Consider the following 19,057-nt stretch of genomic DNA (forward strand, 5'->3'; position numbering starts at 1 on the left):
GTGTATGTTATTTGGGTGCTTCAAATTAACCAGGTCAGTGACTTGGCCACAAAGTCAGTACTTACAAATTTGTGTAAAAAAAAACTTGGGGATTCAGTGAGTCACATATAAAAAAAACAACTAATACCGTTATGCAATCTTTAGGGGTCTATTCACGAAGCTGCCGAAGGATCTGACCGTAGCTTCGGCCGATCCCTGGGCTAGCTTCGGCCCCAGGACCCCTTCGGTTCAGTAGAACCGAAGGGAAATTTTAATGTAACTAGTATTGCACCAGAATGTCAGTAACCAAGAGCCACAATTATTTGTGGTGAGGACAAGAGCTATTGACAGAGCTCCTTCAGTAGCTTTGGCCACCACCATTTAGTCTTGGGCAAAGTTGATGGAAAAAATGTCTACATGTCTGCACAAACAATGGCAAAGGCAGATTAATCCAAGTAGGTAAGTAACCAAACTTTATTGCCCGGAGCACATCCCCACTGATACTAGAGGCACTTCACTGGTCACCATTGTCTTGTTACACATGCATTGTGATATTATTTGCTATATCTGTCTCTAGCATTTGTCTCTACCCCTCCCTGTAGTTCAGTTTTACTCCGTGTAGATAGCTCCACTAGTCTTCATTATGTTCCAGTCTGTATCTCAGCCACATGTCCTTTGCTGAGTGAATCACGCTATGATCTTTTGACCTATCATATGTTCGCTGATTTAAAGATCTGCGCTGTTTGGATAAAACTTCTCAAAGCTCTTCAAGGTGTCATTATGGATTGAGTCAACTGTCTGCCAACTCACTGTGACTGGGAGATATTGCTATCTTATCACAACTGTAAGTTACAGAGATCACACTTTCAATGTTAAACTGTGGAGACAGAACAACCACCAAGGGCACTTCTCCAAGGTCCACCACTAATACCAGGGATACTGGCCACCACTGTAAAGGCACACTCCTTCACCTGCTGCCATGCTACCAACACACTTCTTTACACTGCTGCAACAGCACACTTCTCCACCGACTGACACTTTACCAGTGCAGTTCTCCACTGTCAACCACTTTAATGGCACACTTATCCACTGACCATAACTACAATGTTGCACTTCTACACTGATGGCACCAGTAATATCACATTTCATCACCACTATACTAATACACTTCTTTACTGACCATATATGTAACTGTGCAGTTCCCCACTGACCACTGCTTTAAAGGGTATCTATTTTCAAAAACAACAAATACATATACTGTATATTTCTATATTGCATTTCCATAAGTTATATTCCACCGCTAATAACCATATCGATCTAGAAGTCTGTAAACTTACTTATTGAAGATGTCCATAGGATGTAGTTCCTCAATGTACAGACACAATTTCGTGCAGCTCTGTGAATATGCACTTCCTTGTGTAGCAACTCTTATGCCTTGTTTACAAAGGGTGATTTGGGAACCTATGCGGCAGGAAACTATGGATACCTCTGTTACACCCATAGCCAGTATAGAGTCCCCACATTTACCGTAACCACAACTATGGACATAATAAATATCATCCATGGAGGGGTATTCTACATTAACCAATGAATTGACAGATTGTACACCCACTAACTACCAATGTAAATTAAGCATTTAGACTTACCACAATGTAACAAGGTATTTAGACTGGCCTCTGTCGCAAATGCAACAGCACACTCTGGTTGTATTACTGACTGTGATATGTTTTTTGAGCTGTAGATGGCCCTGTGGTGCAATGTACGTTTTCAATGTGCATGCTAATCTATGATACACAGGAAGTTCTGATATATATGTTTCCTACACAATGCTGTATTCTGATGTAATGTCCTTCTAAGCAAGTAAAACTTAGTTCAGCAACGGCGCATGCGCGAGCTTGACCAAGATGGCCGCACACTAACCAGCTCCGCGCCTGCCCGGGAGAATAACTGACTTTTACGGCTGATCACCGGACTCGTTCTCGCTCCAAACACTGATTCCTAGCCTCGGCCTCCCGCCGCCGATCGATACATACCGAGATGTCGCAAACCAGAAGTAGGGGCGGTAAGATGAATCAACCAACCCTCCACGAGGCCTTGGGCCGCGCGGCCCACAAACTGGCCCCAGCGCCAGCAATACTACAGGCAGAGGACTCTAATTCCTCAGTGGAGCCCCAAGACCCACAGGGAGATAGCTTACAAACGGATCCGTCGGATCCTGAATTGACACCGTCCCTGATGGCCCAATTTGAGGTAACCCTGCACAAGGCACTGGATAAGGTCTCAAAAGAACCAAGCTAATGCAAGAAGACAAGTAGTTCAGATATGAAGTTTGCAATCGCAAAGGTCAACAATAGCAACTACCAGCTATGGAAGTTCAAGCTTGAAATGCTGCTAAGCAAAGATGACTTACGGCAAGTACCGAGTACAGACAGACCCACTAATAAATCCATGAAGGAATGGGAATCCAAAGAAGAACAGGCAAGCAAAAGCAATTATAAGTCTGCTAGTGGAAGATGAACGTGTCCAGAGAGCATTGATAAATGTCTCTTTTTCACATTGGTCTAAGGTCGAGAGTGGCGTGCCCCAGGGTTCTGTGCTGGGCCCCATACTGTTTAACCTGTTTATTAATGATATTGGGGAAGGTGTTAATAGCCATATTTCTGTGTTTGTAGATGATACCAAAATCAGGAGGGTAATAGACATGGGCTTGGACATTATAACATTACAGGATGACCTGGATAAAATAGGGGAGTAGGCAAATATATGGCAGATGATGTTTAATGTTGAAAATTGAAAAGTAATGCATTTTGGTGTTTAAAACCAGGTAAGCGGAATACCTATTAATGGGAACTCCACTAGGGAAGTCAGATATGGAAAAAGTTTTGGGGGTCATAGTAGGCCACAGATTGAATAATAGCTTGCAATGCCAGGCTGCATCAAACAAAGCAAGCAGAGTACTGTCATGTATTAAAAAGGGAATGTACTGTAGAGATAAAGCAATAATTTTGACACTTTATAGATCACTGGTTCGGCCTCATCTTGAGTCAGCAGTCCTGTTTTGGTCACCAATCCACAGAAAGGATGTCCTTGAGCTAGAGAGAGTCCAGAGAAGGGCAACAAAACTAATTAAGGAGCTGGAGAACCAAAGCTATGAGACAAGGTTGCTAAATTTAAACTTGTTCACGCTAGAAGTGAGGCGATTAAGAGGGGACATGATTTTGATGTACAAAATGTTTAGTGGTGATGGCAACATCAGCAATAAACTTTTAACTGTTAACTCCCTATTAAAGACTAGAGGCCACCACCTAAAATTGGTGGAGAAAAGATTTAGCCACAAAGGGCGAAGGGGCTTCTTTTCAGTTAGAGCGGTTACATTTTGGAACTCTCTTCCGCAAGCAGTGGTATCAGCAGAGAGTATTGAATCATTCAAAAAGCATTTAGATACCTTCCTCAGAGACTGTAACATACAGGGATACAGGTACTCTTAAAAACTAGATCACACAGGGACTTGTGTACACACATACACATGCACAATCACACACAGACACACAAAGGTTGAGCTTGATGGACCTATGTCATTATTCAACCTCAAATACTATGTAACTATGTAACTATATGACCAGCTCATCCACATCAGAAAAGAAAATACAGCTAAAGGTATGTGAAATGCATTACAAAAACTGCATGAACGTTCAAACCTAAACAGTAAAATATATCTGCTATGCAAGCTATATAATATGAGGCTAGAAAAAGGCCAGGAAATGCGTGAACATGTGAATGCCATGCTGGAAGTCGTAGACGTGCAATTGGAGAGGAAATGAAAGATAACCACGTGCTGGCATTACTTCAATGCAGCCTTCCAGAGTCATACAGTGCTCTTACTAACACTCTAGAAACCAGACCTGAGCAGGAACTAACACTAGAATACGCCAAAGGAAAATTAATCGATGACTATGACAGAAGGAAAGCAAATATGAACAATAAAGAAAATGAGAATAGCCCTTAAGCTACATGAGAGCACAAAGCAAAGCAAAGTAAGAAACGCATGTTTTCGATGTAAAAAGACTGGTCACCTGAAAAAGGACTGTTCAATCTGGAAAGCCAAGCAGAGAAAGCAAGAGGCATCTACAAGAGCTAAGGCAGCTACAAAGGAAACTGCAGGCACATCCAGCAGTGCTACCTTCGAAGTGACTCAGAAAAGTATACCGCACAGATGGTGTATTGACCACCACACCAAACACTCCTGAACAAAATGGTGTAGTAAAACAGAAAGATTGCATTCTTATAGAAATGGCCAGATGCATGCTTATCTATGATACACAAGAAGTTTTCCTATATACAGGACATGTTTCCTGCACAATGCTGTATACATCTTCTAAGCAAGTAAAACTTAATTCAGCATTCCTCAAGATCTCAGTGCTTCATCTAAACACACAACCAACAGCCTCAACTAGACATTGATGTTCAGCACTTCTAGCAGAATTAGAGAAGTCATAAACAGGCATGCTCAGCTTTGCTGTTGTAAACCACTAACACTAATTGTGAAGTCTTTCCAGTCCCTTGCTGGAGATCATCAGCATTGCGATGCAGCAAAGGGTAAAATAGAAAATAGGTATGTTACAAGAAAAACTTTTTTGCTTATGATAAACAGTGCTTTTTGAAGCTAAATCTCATTCAGTTAGGGTTTGCTTGTATTTTAAACAGTGGAGGAAACAAATGAGCCCAGCAATGTGTGTGTGTGTGTTTGTGTGTGTGTGTTTGTGTTTTATGTCTGAGAACCTTTTACAACCACAATGCAGCTGCCAAGCTAGACAAACGGAGGAAGACATCATCATTTCCTCCTTGCAAAAAGTATTTGAGAGGCTTAATAGTTAAAAACTGTGACATGTCTGCAGGTACAGAAGATACCACTGGATAAAGCTGTCACCAGCAGTGGCTGATCTTCTGTAATTTATTAACATGTCTTCATATACTTCGTAGAATGCTCGTCTGTCACACAGAAAAGACATCCATCCAGCATGGGTCACCTTCTGTTGGTCTGCACTTTGTTCTTCCATGTTGTGTCCTCGGTTAAGGGCGACTTTCTGATTGAAGGACTGAGAAACATCAAGGTCAGTGTCATCTTCTATCTTTGATCTTGTTACTTGCATAGATCTGTAAATATTTACTAATATCTGTATTAATTTATCATTAGTATTTCTTTATAAGTACATGTAGGCATAAAGCTCCATTCACACCTGAGCGGCTGTTCGTGCGTATTCGGCTGTAAATTAGAATATGTAAAAATATTAGCATTTTCGTCCCTCATAGTCTTCCGCACGGAAAACCATGCGGGAACCGCAAACGCTATGTGTGAATCCAGCCTAAGGGCATCCTAACAAGACAATTCGTAAATTGAGGCTTCCCATACATTTGGGATAAGTATAGGACAAACATTAGCTTGAATAAAGGTAACTAAGTAAAACACATTTCTAATATTATTGCTGGAAATGTTAGAAATTCCAAATGAGAAAGTGTCATTTAAACCCACACGGCCTGCTTTTTTCTAGCAATGTAACCTGTTCCATCCCTAGAAGCAATTGTGAGAACTTCCAGAGTTCTAAGAAGTCTGTCTTGTTATACTGCAATGTTCAGAAACCCTCCTGTTACTAGTAATGGATTTGAAAAGTGTCAATAAAATATTCTTCAAAAAAGCAGAAGTTTTAATAAGGAAAAGTTAAAGAAAATAAAGGAAAACAGTTTTCCACTCTAAAGTGAGGAAAGTATGGCTGCTTTAGTTGTAAACAACAATGATGGGAAGCTCATGGTTGTCTAGGATGGCTGCCTGGGGACATTCATTTTTGGAACTGGTCATGTTATGTGCAAGGGATATTTTATGCTGAAAAAAAATGTAAGAAATATAATCCTTCATGTTCTGATTTATGATATTAAAGGGGATCTATGGTCAAAAACGAAGAAGAAATATGTATTTCTATATTTAATTTCCATAAGTTCTATACCACTCCTAATAACCATATCGATCTAGAAGTTTGTAAACGTAACTATTGAAGATGCCCATAGGATGTACTTCCTTAATTCACAGACACAATTTCACTTAGCCCTGTGAATATGCACTTCCTTACTTCTCTCAAAGCCTGCCTTTTGAACTACAACTCAACATCTGAACAATGTAAGTGTATAATTGCCTGCTGGAAGCAATGCATGATGGAATATGTAGTCTTGAGAAATCGAGATTCCATCACATCAAGCAGCAGGGAAAGAGATACAAAGCACTCCGAGAATCCTGGAAGTTGATGAAAGTGATGGGCAGACGGAAGGCAGCACTCACTACATAAAAGGGATTTTTTAAAATAGGCTTTGATCGCATTATCAAAAACAACTCTAGTATATATTCCTATTACAATACGGAGGTTATAACAGGATGGTAACATAGTAACATAGTATTTGAGGTTGAATAAAGACATAAGTCCATCAAGTCCAACCTATTGCGTACATGTGTATGGTTCTGCTGATGTGTGCGTATGTATAGGTCCCTGTGCCATCTCATTGTTGAGAGTACCTGTACCCCTGTATATTACGGTCCCTCAGGAAATCGTCCAAACGCTTCTTGAATGATTCCACACTCTTTGCTGAAATCACTGCCTGTGGCAGCGTGTTCCCTACCCTAACTGCTCTAACTGAGAAGAACCCCCTTCGCCCCTTGTGCTGGAATTTGTTTTCCACCAATTTTAGGTGGTGGCCTCTAGTCTTTGTTATGGAGTTAATCGTAAAGAAATTGTGGCTAATGTTGCTATCACCATTGAACATCTTGTACATGAAAATCATATTCCCCCTTAATCTCCTTAATTCCAGTGTGAACATATTTAAATTTAGTAGCCTTGTCTCATAGCTTTGGTCCTCCATTCCCCTAATGAGTTTGGTTGCCCTCCGCTGGTATATGTTGTGACTGTAGAACTCCTGAAACAAAATACATTTATTCAAATTTGACTTGTAATAAAACTTGTAAGTGTAAGTGTTTTTTGGAGAGCGAGGAAAGGTGATAACATCTGTCACATTTTTATTGCAACCTGTGTCCCCGGTGGGGAACTTGCTCCTCACTCAGAATGAAGGGAATTTATTGAATCTGTAGCACAGAAAATATGAAGCAATTGCCCATGACAACCAATCAGCTTCTATCTTTCATTTTTAACTCCTAACTAAAAAAACTGAAGAGAGAAGCTGATTGGTTGCTATGGGCAACTGCACCAGCTTCTGTCTGCACCAGTTTTGATAAATTCCCCACAATAAGTATGTTTACAAACGTCTAGATTTATATGGTTCTTAGGAGTGGGATAGAACTTATGGAAATGTAATATAGAAATGAAGATTTTTTTTTGGACCATACATACCCTTTAATGTTTTACAGTTTCGATCTACTTTGTGAAGTTTCACTATTTGCTCCTTGTAGTGACTCAGTTTGCCAGTAAATTATAATTAGTAAAAGGATGTAAAATGTATGTGTGTTTGTATAAACTAATAGGGTTTTTTCTTTCTCTGTCTTTATTTACAGAAGAGAAACACTGCAGAGGTAAGAAATATTAGTAAATCTAAGTTAAAGTTGAACTGAATAACAAAAAGTAAAGATTTGCTAGGTTATAGGGAACATCTAGAAATGTTAATTGTGTGATCAGCACTGGGAATGTCTACCTCTTGTATGGAATTCATCCTGAAATATAGCAGTACACGTCCTGGTTTGTGAGGGTACCTAGGCACTCCTGTGCCTACAGCCAAATAGCTGCATATCTGCAGTGTTAGATCTAAGTCACTGCTGCTTCTGACTGTTAGTATCAGCAGACTGTGCATTTTCTAGTGGGTTTCCTGAAGCCTGGCAATGTGCAACACAAAGAAATGCCATTGTGTTTAATGGTGCCCATTCACACCTGAGTGTTGTGTCTTGAGACTCCTGAAGCCTGGCAATGTTCAGCATGAATAATGTCATTATTTTTAACTGCCTCCGGGCCGGCCGTAGTAGAAAAACGGCCGGCCCGGAGCTCTCATTGAGTGTTGTGTCGCTTGTAGCTGGAAAAAGTACATTAGTTTTGTTTTTTTAGGCAGAATCACACGTTTTTCACCCCATATACTTCAGTGGAAGCTTAACATCAACATCTAGCATCTGTCTCCTTCTTCTAGTAACTAGCTTTACATTGACAAAGACAAAAAACACTGGAGCCTGAAAATGCCTGAAAACCACATAAAATCACCTGGAACTGTTCACGTTCAAGTGTAATGAAATGAAGGCATAGCATGAGATTTGATGATGTCACCACTGTGGTGCTCACTGTTGTTCTTGCTGAAGCCTCTGACATGTGAAAACCCCACTTTTACCAAGATGACCTCCTCCATATGGATACAGTATAGAACAAGCACAAAGTCCAATGAGAGCACCAAACACAAGGTTCAAGAGTCCACATTATTTTATTATCATTGCTAGTTCATAACAGGATAACACAAAACAGCCAATGTGCTTTAGGGGCCCAAAAGTTATCCCCCTTCTTCAGGGCTCAGTTGTTGCAAATGGTAAGACTCAGAAATGGCATATTCACCCAAAATACTTTTTAGCTGAAAGATACAAAATTCCAGGATTCTCTGTATCAGAACCTGTTGATGTGTTGGTGCTCTTATTGGACTTTGTGCATGTGAACCCTCAACTCTGGACTCCTTGTGTTAAGGGGTGTCCTGTTGTGAGGAGAGCAGCCTTACTAGAGCCACTCTGCCCTGCTATAATCTGACTGACTCACTGAAAGGTCAAATCCAGCACCTCGTTTTCACAAGTTTTGGACAGTATGGAACAAGGCATTGTAAGCCAGTAAAGGGAAATGTTCAGCTGCAGGGAGACCACAGGCAAAACTGGTGACTAGTCCTATGTCCTTTGCCTGACTTTTTGAGGCACAGTTTCCAGAATTTAGTTCCTCTTTAAGAGGTGTACCGCTCACCCCTGCTGAATGATTTGGGCCCTCCTATCCTGTCTAGAGTACACAATTCCATTGCTGCCCCAAAGAACTCATGGGGGGGTGATTTACTAACCTAAACACACACACACACACACCAGGTGTGTGTGATTTTCACACAGCAAAACGTATTTATCAACCAAAAAGTCTCTAAAAGCATATTTCCACTAATGCCATATATGGAAAAATCATGCACATGATGCATATATAATGCTGCTTCACAGTTTAGACAAAAATGGTTAGCTCATGCATTTACATTCCTTGCATTCATCAACGCAAGCAACACAACATAGAGCTAATTTACCCAACATCACCTTGGAATTCCTTCAGGGCTTTGCACAACACACCTGCTGGGTGTGTACACATTACAAAGGTGTTTAGATTCCACCCATAGATCATGCTGGGAGGGAACACACTGCAGAGGTGTATACACGCTCGTGGTGTGTTTATAAGGTTAGTAAATCAACCCCATGGACTCATCAGTGGTGACCAATTAACTGACTTCCATGCTGGTGATCTTTTGCTTGCAGTAAACATATTTAATAACTTTGAGAGAGAGGACACAGGACATCCATGGACTTGCAGACTCCAGAAAAGAGAGACAAAAAGTACTTACAACCTTCACAGATTAAGCTGACCCGGCATTCTGTCAACAGAGCCCCTGGCTGTACAATACTGGATATTGCACTTACTGACTGCTTGGGGAGAAATCGCTATACTTCAGTCAAGGACCAAGCTACTACCCAGCTTTTCAGGCTCCTTATTCAGGCTAAAGAATCTCCATGGCATCTACAGCCCCAGGCTTCACACACTAGGCCTCAAACCCAAGTCTCAGTCTAAGCAAAAGTCACCCTCCTCAGGCAGCAGCCCCAGGAGGATCAGACAATCCCCAGCATTGTTCCCCAGGCAGGAGGCCCTAGGGGAAGTCTGACTTCCCAAAGTCCCTCCCAGTTATTTATACCTTCACCACTGGCAATAATCCTCCTAGTGGTTGGCCAGGGAGGTAAAAACATTCTTAACTCTGATTAGTGCAGCCTCCCACATTATATTTCTTTCCATGATGTTGTTTATTTTTATGGTAGACCAGGGAACCAACACTAGAGTGTATATGCATACTTAATATAGTTTAATAACCATGCCGAATACGGCTGTTATATAACTTACCTATAAAATCACACTATTAATCTTCAACAAACCTGTTAAAAATATAAATATACAGGGTAAGTTAGTCTACAACATAGCTATTCATATCTTACATTCCTATGGCTTAAAGATTATTTTGACTTTTACATATAATCAGGTACTTCTTATGTATTTGTACTCCCCAGCCAGTGAATGATATCGAAGTCTACAGTATTAATATTGACTGTAAGGTGACATCCCGGTTCGCTCATAATGTCATCACAAGCAGAGCCATTAATAGAGCCAGTATGTCTAAAGAGGCCATGTTTAAAGTGGATTTGCCAAAAACGGCTTTCATTACTAATTTTAGCATGTAAGTATTTCGGCATTTAATTCCAAAAGCTACAGTATTCATTCTGTTTTGGGTGGCTGATAATGGTGTGGAAGACTGAGTTGAAAATTACACATTCCTTTGCATACCTTCTATCCCAGGAGGGACTTTTAAGCATTGGATCTTTACATCATCGCTGGAAAGGTGAACATAAGTTTACACATCAGCTGTTCTATTGTAATCTTCCTAAATAAATCTGTCATTTTGGTAATAATCAAAATGACAGATTTGGTGGAAATATTTGAAGATAAAGTCTAATGATACTTCTATACCGTTGCTTACCTATTTATGGACAATATGTACTGTATGCAGGGCCGGATTTAGTCTCTCTGCTGCCCCAAGGCCAGGTTCCTCAATGCGCCCCCCTATCTGCCAACCCCCCCCAAAAACAAGTGGCGGCTTCCTCGCTGTACATTTAGCTCCGCTTGCCCAAAGCAGGGTTAATGTAGAAAACATCTACCCGCCGGTCCCCCGGAAATGCATGTCCCGGGCATCGGGAGATGGGAATTCCACACCACTGCTTCCTCCTCTACTCCCTTTTCCCCCCAAGGCCGGGTCTTGGTTGGCCTTTTGGGAAATCCGGCCCTTACTGTATGTGAACGGCTTTAACTGTCAAAGGGTTTGGAATTCTATTCAGCCAGTCTTGTGATCCAGGCTGTCCTGCTAGAAAGCAGCAACAGGTCCTGGAACTTTGTGCAGAGGATAAAAGCAGGCTGATGTCAAGACAGATTAAGATTCTTATGCTGATTGTATGTACGAATCCAGTAATTTATTTTAACACATACATTGCTGGATTAAATTGTGTTTTTTTACATTCTGCCTGCAGTTTATCTTTAATCAGCAAGACTAATGAATAATAAAAAAAATATATTTCTGATTTGTTGCTATGGCTGTTTGCTTTTCTTGATAGGTTTTAGAATCCCTTTTGTCAATTTAATTTAGATCACCAAAATATTATTGTTGGTAGCACTCGTTAAAATCATCCAAATTGTCTATCACAACCTGCATTCTGCATATTATTTTGCCCCGATCTGTCTAAAAATTGTGTTTGTTAATGATAAATCTGTTTTATCTGAAAACAGTAACCTTCTTGTGGTAATTTAATGCAGGGTAATTGATGGAAAAACATATTTAGGGGAGATTAAAGAAAAAGAAGTTGCAAAGAAACAGTATGAAACTGCTGTCAAAAGAGGTCAGACAGCTGGACTTGTCAAGTAAGTTTATTAGTAATTCTTTATATCTATATATATATATTTTATGACATGTTGTTATTTTGTTCACACATGCAACCTTATTTAATAAAGAGTTCGTATTCTTAAAGTGTGCAAAGGATGTCACTTCTCTATTTGTCCTAGTGACCGTTGTCACCAAGTCAGAAAGTGTGAAGAAATCCAGAGATGCCACCAGAACAAGACCTGGGGGTAAATCTTCCGATGGGGACACTTGTTCATTTAATAATTGTCTAGGAGGAGCATTCCCCTTTGAGGAGATTTCCTTTCAGTTCCTGCTGCATTTCTGAGACAGGAAGTGAAAGGAAATATTCCCAATGGAGAAAACAATGACACTTTAAGTGCTAATTGGTACATACAGTGACTTATAGCAACAATTTAGAAGTCATCTTTTACTGTTATGGCATCAGCAGAGGTAGTTCTGAATTACCAAATTAAGCAAATGTGTATTTTCCCATACTAGAGAGAGAAAAAAAGATCCGTTGAACCACAGGCACTGTAAGCAATCTGTATTTACCTTCACACCCTGATCTGACACCAGAGCTCCCCTAAATTCTAGGGCATGCTTAGACTTTTTGAAGGTCATAACTGGCACAAGGGGAGGAGCTAAGCAAGTTCCTCCCGCATGCAACAGCGCTCAGACCTTGTAAGTGGCCACCCAGTCCTGCATTATGCAGAGGAAGGGGGTCTGTGTGAGCTGTTGCCTGTCCCTTGAAGTTTCATGTAGGCCTCTTCCCCTAGCTTAGCTAGAGCCTATAGAACAACATAATAGTGCCATGTGTCTCCATGGACTTTCAAAGGAACAAACACTGCAGAGATATAGACATTATATAGATATACAATATACATATATACAATAAGTAGACAATACATATATATACTGTATATATATATATATATATACATACACAGTATGCAACAGTAACCGTTCACGTGCTTGACAGCTAGAAGATCAGTTATATTGGCTAAACAACAATTGATGAGCATCACTTGCTGTTTGGTAGTTCAGGCACCATAGCGCCACCCAGTGGAGGCTGGAAGAATGAGTTGAGGAGTCCTTCTTTGGCAGTAGATAGAAGGATGCCTGTGTGAGTCCGTGGAGCAAGAAGTCAGCAAGACAGGGAGGAGACAAGGAGAGGAAGCGGCCGGAGAGGGGAGAAGGGACACTCGTCATATATATATATGTATACACACAACAGCCTGTTCTATGAACTTGCTGAAAAATGCAGATAATTGAGAATGAAGCTGAGGAAAATTCAAGTACCATAATTTGTGTTTGAGTGGTAAAGGGTATCAGGTGAGGAGTGATATTAGTGTAAGTTGTGGACCTATATGAGCTGTAGCTGCTCTGAGGTATAAAAAAGGAAATTTCTATCACCTAAAAGATGCTAGGACAGAAGAAGAAGCCTTGAGAACCAAAGCAGTAGCAGGAAGCAACAACCTCGTTACCCATGTAGATTTATCCACCCGGAACACCAGGTATAGGTATTAGTAGCCCAATGGCTGAAAAACCTATGAGTGGGAGATACTTTGCAAAGCTCATATCAGCCTGCATCATAATTTGGGGGTGGGGTGCTTTGATTAGAATCTAACTACTAACTACTAACTTTATAAGGGTGTTTTCAATGGACAGCAGCACAATAGGTGAGTAAAGCTTAGCTCTAGGAGTTAATGTTGAAGTTGGGCACTGCACTGGTTTCTGGTAATAACAAAGCCAGAATCAAACCAGTGCACAGAAGAGGATTTTTTTTACTAACAAAGGTAATAGGAGTGATTTTATGCAGAAAGTTAATTTTTCAATACACACGTCCACTTAAATCAGGCTGCCCATAGACTAACATTTAGCTTCCACTCAGATCAGCCCATGTGAAAAGGTCCTTAAAGTGAAAAGATACACAGATGAACCAACATGGTAGTGATTTCAGCAAAAAACGTGGAATTGTTCAAGAAACTTTTGGACTATTTTTTAAGGGACAGTAATATACAGGGGTAAAAGTACTCCTAAAAACGAGATCCTATAGGTTGGACTTGATGGACTAATGTCTTTATTCAACCTCAAATACTATGTAACATGACATTCTATCCAAAATATCTGAGTTATCTGGAAAGAAATTCAAATCATTAACTACTAAACATATACTGTATAGCTTGTATACCCAAAACCAGAAATCCTGAAATCATACAAAAGTATGTTGATCATACTGAAAAGACCATTTAAAGGAATAAATCATATTAATAATTTAGCCATTTGGGTGTGGGAGTATATAAAACAAAAGGCATAACTTTTTTAAGCTGATAAAAAAACAGCTTTAAATAAAATTGATCAGAAATCTATTCAGTTTCCCTAAAAGAAAAAAAAAAAGAAAAAGAAAAAAAATAAATAAATATATTTAGCAGGTTGAAAGTCCTTTCGTCCTCTGCGCTATCCCACCTGTCATTCACCTATTTGCAAAAGATCAAGCAAACAGTAAAGAACTGTCCCTGAACTACAACCAACATCAACATATGCAGCTGAACTTTGAAAATAAAGCTAGCCATCTATATATACTTTAGTGCAAATCTTCTTTAGCTTTTTTTCTATGATGATGAAACAATAACTCCTAGTACAAAGATACTGTCTAAAATGTTGTGGGAACAGCAAACATTGTGCTGATGATTATCACACAAATAAAACAAATATGCATTATTTGAATGTATGTTTCTACATTCTTTGTGGAAAATCAAAACTCAAGGTTACATATTTAATTAAGTTGCTAACTATACGGTATGAAATATGTATTTAACCATATCAGTCTTGCAGTTTGTAAACGTACTTATTGAAGATGTTCATAGAATGTGTCACAACTCTCATAGAGTCTGCCTTCTGAACTACAGCTCAGCATCTAAACAATTTAACATTGTCATTGCTTGCTGGAAGCAATGCATGATGGGCTATATATACTTGTGTTTTTGTTTATGTCAAGACATTTCTGTGACACTCAGTGTATTTGTGGTTATACACTCATGTACAAGTGTCACAGAAATCTATATCCACTCTGTCTTTTATAAACGTAAAATTTATTGTGTAACTGTTATTTTTACTCCTCTACATTTTAATTTTCAATTAAGGAGTGGCTAAGCCCCTGATTTTGTCAAATTGTGTGAGATCATGGGTGCAAATCTCTCTTCATGGCTGTTCATAATGTGTCACATTTTCTTCTCGGTCAGAGAAGAGAAGTACAATTGTTATTAAACACTAGGGATGGGCTCAATGTTATATTATATTTTTCATTTTTATTGTTTCACTTTAAGCAATGTTAAAATCACTGCTCCTTTAAAAAACGGTATTGTTTTGTTTTAGATATAACACATAGGTTAAAAGTGTACAATTGTTCTGTTCACAACAGAAATGCTTTAGAACCATTAGAGTATCTGCATCTATAGAACCCTAAAACCTCAGCTGATCCAGTGGAAGGCAAAAAAAAAACCCCCTTGGCATGGTCCAATTTGCTCTAGCAGGAAAAAAAAACTTCCTGATCCCTTAAAGCAATTGGATATGCCTTGGATCAACAATATACAGTGTTATTATTTATAAAGTTGCCTTTGAAGAACAACAACTGAGTGAAAGAAAGTCAAGAGAGGGGAGATCTGTTTTAATATGGAGCCTAAACTTTTGTTTCCTGGTTCAGGCTAAGACATTCTTGGGAGGTGGTGTGATCACTCACAGAAACAAAGTTCTGCAAGGATGCCTGGTAGAACAGGGGACATACGAACACCATAAGAAGTGTTCCCAATGAGAGGTTTGTACCTCTCCAGGAAATGTTCTTTATTAACCCTTCCAGTGGGGCTATCCCTGCACTGCAAGGGTTAAGTGTTCCTAGGTGTCTAGGTTTAAAAAAAATAAAAAGGTTATACTTACCCAATGCTCCTAACTGGCTTCTTCTTAGACCGGTCCTTCCAATGTCTCTCCCCCTCCTCTGCAGCGGTCTAAGGTCCTTTAAATTATCAATATCTATACACAGTGTACAGGCAGTGAGGATGCTGAGGAAGATTACAATGCTGCAGGGAAGGGGAGACAGGCTCGAGGGAGCGCCGTGACAGCTGGCCGGCTTGGAGCTTCGGGTGAATATAACGTTGTTATTTTAGCACCTAGGCAAAAACGTGCTCTTAACCCAAATATGGGCGTTATTCTTTAAAATGATTCGTTTAGTGGTTACATTGATATTAAAGCCAAAAGGATTTTAAGCTATTTCAAACACTGATTAAATCACTTACAATGGATGCCGCTCCTTGATATATAAAAGTTTTACTTTTCTACAGAATCAGCTGGTCCCCTGAGCACTGGCCCTGATATCCTGTTTTAGGGTTGCTCCTTTTCCTTGCAGAATCCTATGGAGCAGCCCATGTGTGTACTAGTAAGGTGTGTGTTTCCACAAACAAACAGGCAAAGCAAGCCAAGACCCCCCCCCCTCCCCTCCCCCAGCTCCTCCTTCCTCCCTTGTCCATGCTATTAGATGGACAGCTGCTAGAGACTGCTGTGTCCCTTGTGAACTTGTGCTGGACATGTAGTTCAGGGATGCTGAGGTACCGGAGTGGAGTCAGCTGTGTGTAAACATGATGACTGTAAATGCTTGGGCAAAAATGTAAAAAGTAACTTTGCTGGGCAATGTATATTTGTTTGTTCTGGATTCATTGTTGAAAAAAAGTTTAAGAGTTCAATACTACTTTAATGTTTTTTCTTATTTAAAGATAGCACACATATTTAATTTGTTGTCCTTTCCAGGGCATCTGGCAGAAAAACAGAGACATTTACTGTGTCAGTGAATATAGCCGCACAAAGTAAAGTGACGTTTGAGTTGGTTTATGAAGAAATGCTTAAGCGTAATCATGGGAAATATGAAATGTTCATCAAAGTTCAACCAAAGACGCTTGTTCGGAACTTCCAGGTATTTTACAAACAATCCAATATAATTTTATTAGAAGTATGTACATTTTTAAACAGTGTTTTACCTTTTTTTTTAGTAGCAAGGTTCTTGTTGCCTCTGCGGAGATTCACCCTTTCTATATCTCTATATACTTAGTGGTGATGGGCTGAACACACCCGAGATCGGTTCTAACTCGAACTTTAAAACATGGAAAAAGTCTATAGCACCAGAACTCGGAAAATCAAAGGTCCCCATTTTGAACTCTTCTATGCAGGGCCGTCTTTAATACTGATTGGACCCTGGGCAAACAATTTCTTGCCCCCCCCCCCCCCCCCCAGGGTATGGGGATTCGGGTACTGACCTGGGGGATGTGCATCAATGCAAAAAAAACTTTTTAAAAAAATACCGTTTTTAAAGAAGCAGTGATTTCAACATTGCTTAAAGTGATACAATAAAAATGAAAAATTCCTTTAAATATCATGTCTGGGGGGTCCCCTTAACTGTCTGTGAAGTGGCGGATCTGTACAGTGTATAGAACCTGCTGCAGCAAAAAGTGACATTTATAAAGAAAACAATGATATTTAAATTGCCGGTAATTGGTTTTCCATTAATCTTGTAAACAACTGCTTGGGGAGGCAGTCTGTATGAATAGGACACACTCTAGGACACTCGGAACAAGATTTTTTGGGTAAATTCTGGTGCCCCTTTTGCAGACGTTGGATGAAAATAACAGCAGGTGCTGTCAAATTGGGCCTTTAGTGTTGGAGGTGCTTTCACACTGTAACCCTTCAGTTATTCTCGACAAGTGCAGGATACGACCCTGCTCTAAAAATTGAAATGATATATACCTGTCACACAGGTGTGGAAAAGAAGAGTCTTTGGTGTTGGTGCCTCCACACTGTATCCCATCACAGTTAAGTTGCCCATACACCTGACGATTATCGTACGATAATCGCGGGTGATCCCGCGATCGTACAATAATCATAACGTGTATGGGCAGCGCGTGATCGCAAGCACACACTGCCCGCTCACCATTGCAATCATCTGTAAGCCCTCCCTTGTGATGATTGCTTGTGATGATTGCAAGTACGATCTGCCTGTCCACGATGGGAAGGTTGTACGAACTTTTAATTACCTCACAACCATCGCACAACCAAAGTCGTGCGATGGTTGTAAGGTGTATGGCCACCTTTGCTCTTGATGAGCACAGGAATGGGCCCTGCTGTAAAAAAAGTCTAATTATATGCACCTGTTACATACCTGTCTCCTTGTTGGTCTTTCAGACATGATGTGGGGCTTATTATAAAATTTTATTAGAGAATGTGGGATGGGAAATTTGTGCTTGGGTGCAATACTTTATTGCATGTGGTGCTTGGTACACTATTAACCGCCCGTTGAGAAAAAACGGTTGGACGGCAGACTCACATAGGCGGGTTGCCGTCATGAGACAGCTTTTTTTTTTCTGCTTGCGTGCGCCCCCGGGCAGAAAAAACACGCCCGTTCTTTACAGCCATTACCGGCTGTTTGATATACATACGATCTGCGGCTCTATAGCCTGCCGATCGTATGTATGTGCTGTCTTTGCGCGCCTCCCCCTCCCCCTCCTGACCCCTCACCTTCAATCCCAGGATCCGCTAGCCCATCTGCGGCCCGGGAGCGGCTTGGGAGGGCGTTAGGAGGTAAGATGGGAGGGAGATCAGTATCTTCCTCCTTGCTGATCTCCCTCCGAGGTCTGAATGCAGAAGTGATGTGTATTACATCACTTCCGCATTCACCTGTCAGTCATTTGGCTGCTATAGCCAGAGAGAAGAAGATGATGAAGCAGATCTCTGCTTCATCAGCTTCTTTGGGGGTCCCCAGGTGACATTAGGGGTCTTAGAGACCCCTAATGTCTCCATAAAGAGGACCTGTCAGTGTACCTGTGCTATCACATAGAGAAATTGTTATCCCCCTACGTGATAGCAATAACAATAAGTGTAAAAAAACATTTTAAAAAAGTTTAAAAAAAAATAAAGTCAAAGGAGGCGGAGGCATCATGTAAGCTCTCATGGGCAAGGCCCTGCTTACCATTTTGTCTTGACTTGTATTAGTAATGTCCTCCTTATATTGTAAAGTGCTGTGCAAACTGATGGCACTATATAAATCCTGTATAATAATAATAATAATTATAATAATAATTTTCAGATTGAAGTAGAAATTCATGAACCTCAAGGCATCAGCTTTTTAGATGCTGAAGCAACTTTCATAACAAATGATTTGCTGCCGGCAGTCCATAAAAGCTTCTCTGCCGAAAAGGTAATTATATTTTTATTTATTTAAAGGTAAAATACACTGTAATTAATTTTGCTTCTTTTCATTACTAAAATTTAAAAACAATTGTTCTTTTTAACCTGGTAGATATGAAATCTTGCAAAGGTCATACTTTCCACTCACAAACAACCAGTG

At 40.2% G+C, this 19,057-nt stretch overlaps 1 protein-coding gene across 1 annotated transcript in view; it reads left to right on the plus strand.

Moving 5' to 3' along the window:
* Positions 1-4,857: 4,857 nt before the first annotated feature.
* The window catches only part of LOC108791873 (inter-alpha-trypsin inhibitor heavy chain H3-like), a 59,356-nt gene continuing 45,156 nt past the window's right edge, over positions 4,858-19,057 (plus strand). Inside the window, exons 1-6 of the mRNA XM_018562477.1 lie at positions 4,858-5,090; positions 7,529-7,546; positions 10,295-10,461; positions 11,589-11,693; positions 16,471-16,633; positions 18,797-18,907. Of these exons, the coding sequence (XP_018417979.1) occupies positions 4,998-5,090; positions 7,529-7,546; positions 10,295-10,461; positions 11,589-11,693; positions 16,471-16,633; positions 18,797-18,907 (657 nt within the window). The 5' untranslated portion in view covers positions 4,858-4,997. The remainder of the gene's footprint in view (positions 5,091-7,528; positions 7,547-10,294; positions 10,462-11,588; positions 11,694-16,470; positions 16,634-18,796; positions 18,908-19,057) is intronic.

Source organism: Nanorana parkeri, unplaced genomic scaffold, assembly GCF_000935625.1.
Source record: "Nanorana parkeri isolate BGI_ZX_2015 unplaced genomic scaffold, ASM93562v1 scaffold579, whole genome shotgun sequence".
Taxonomy (NCBI): domain Eukaryota; kingdom Metazoa; phylum Chordata; class Amphibia; order Anura; family Dicroglossidae; genus Nanorana; species Nanorana parkeri.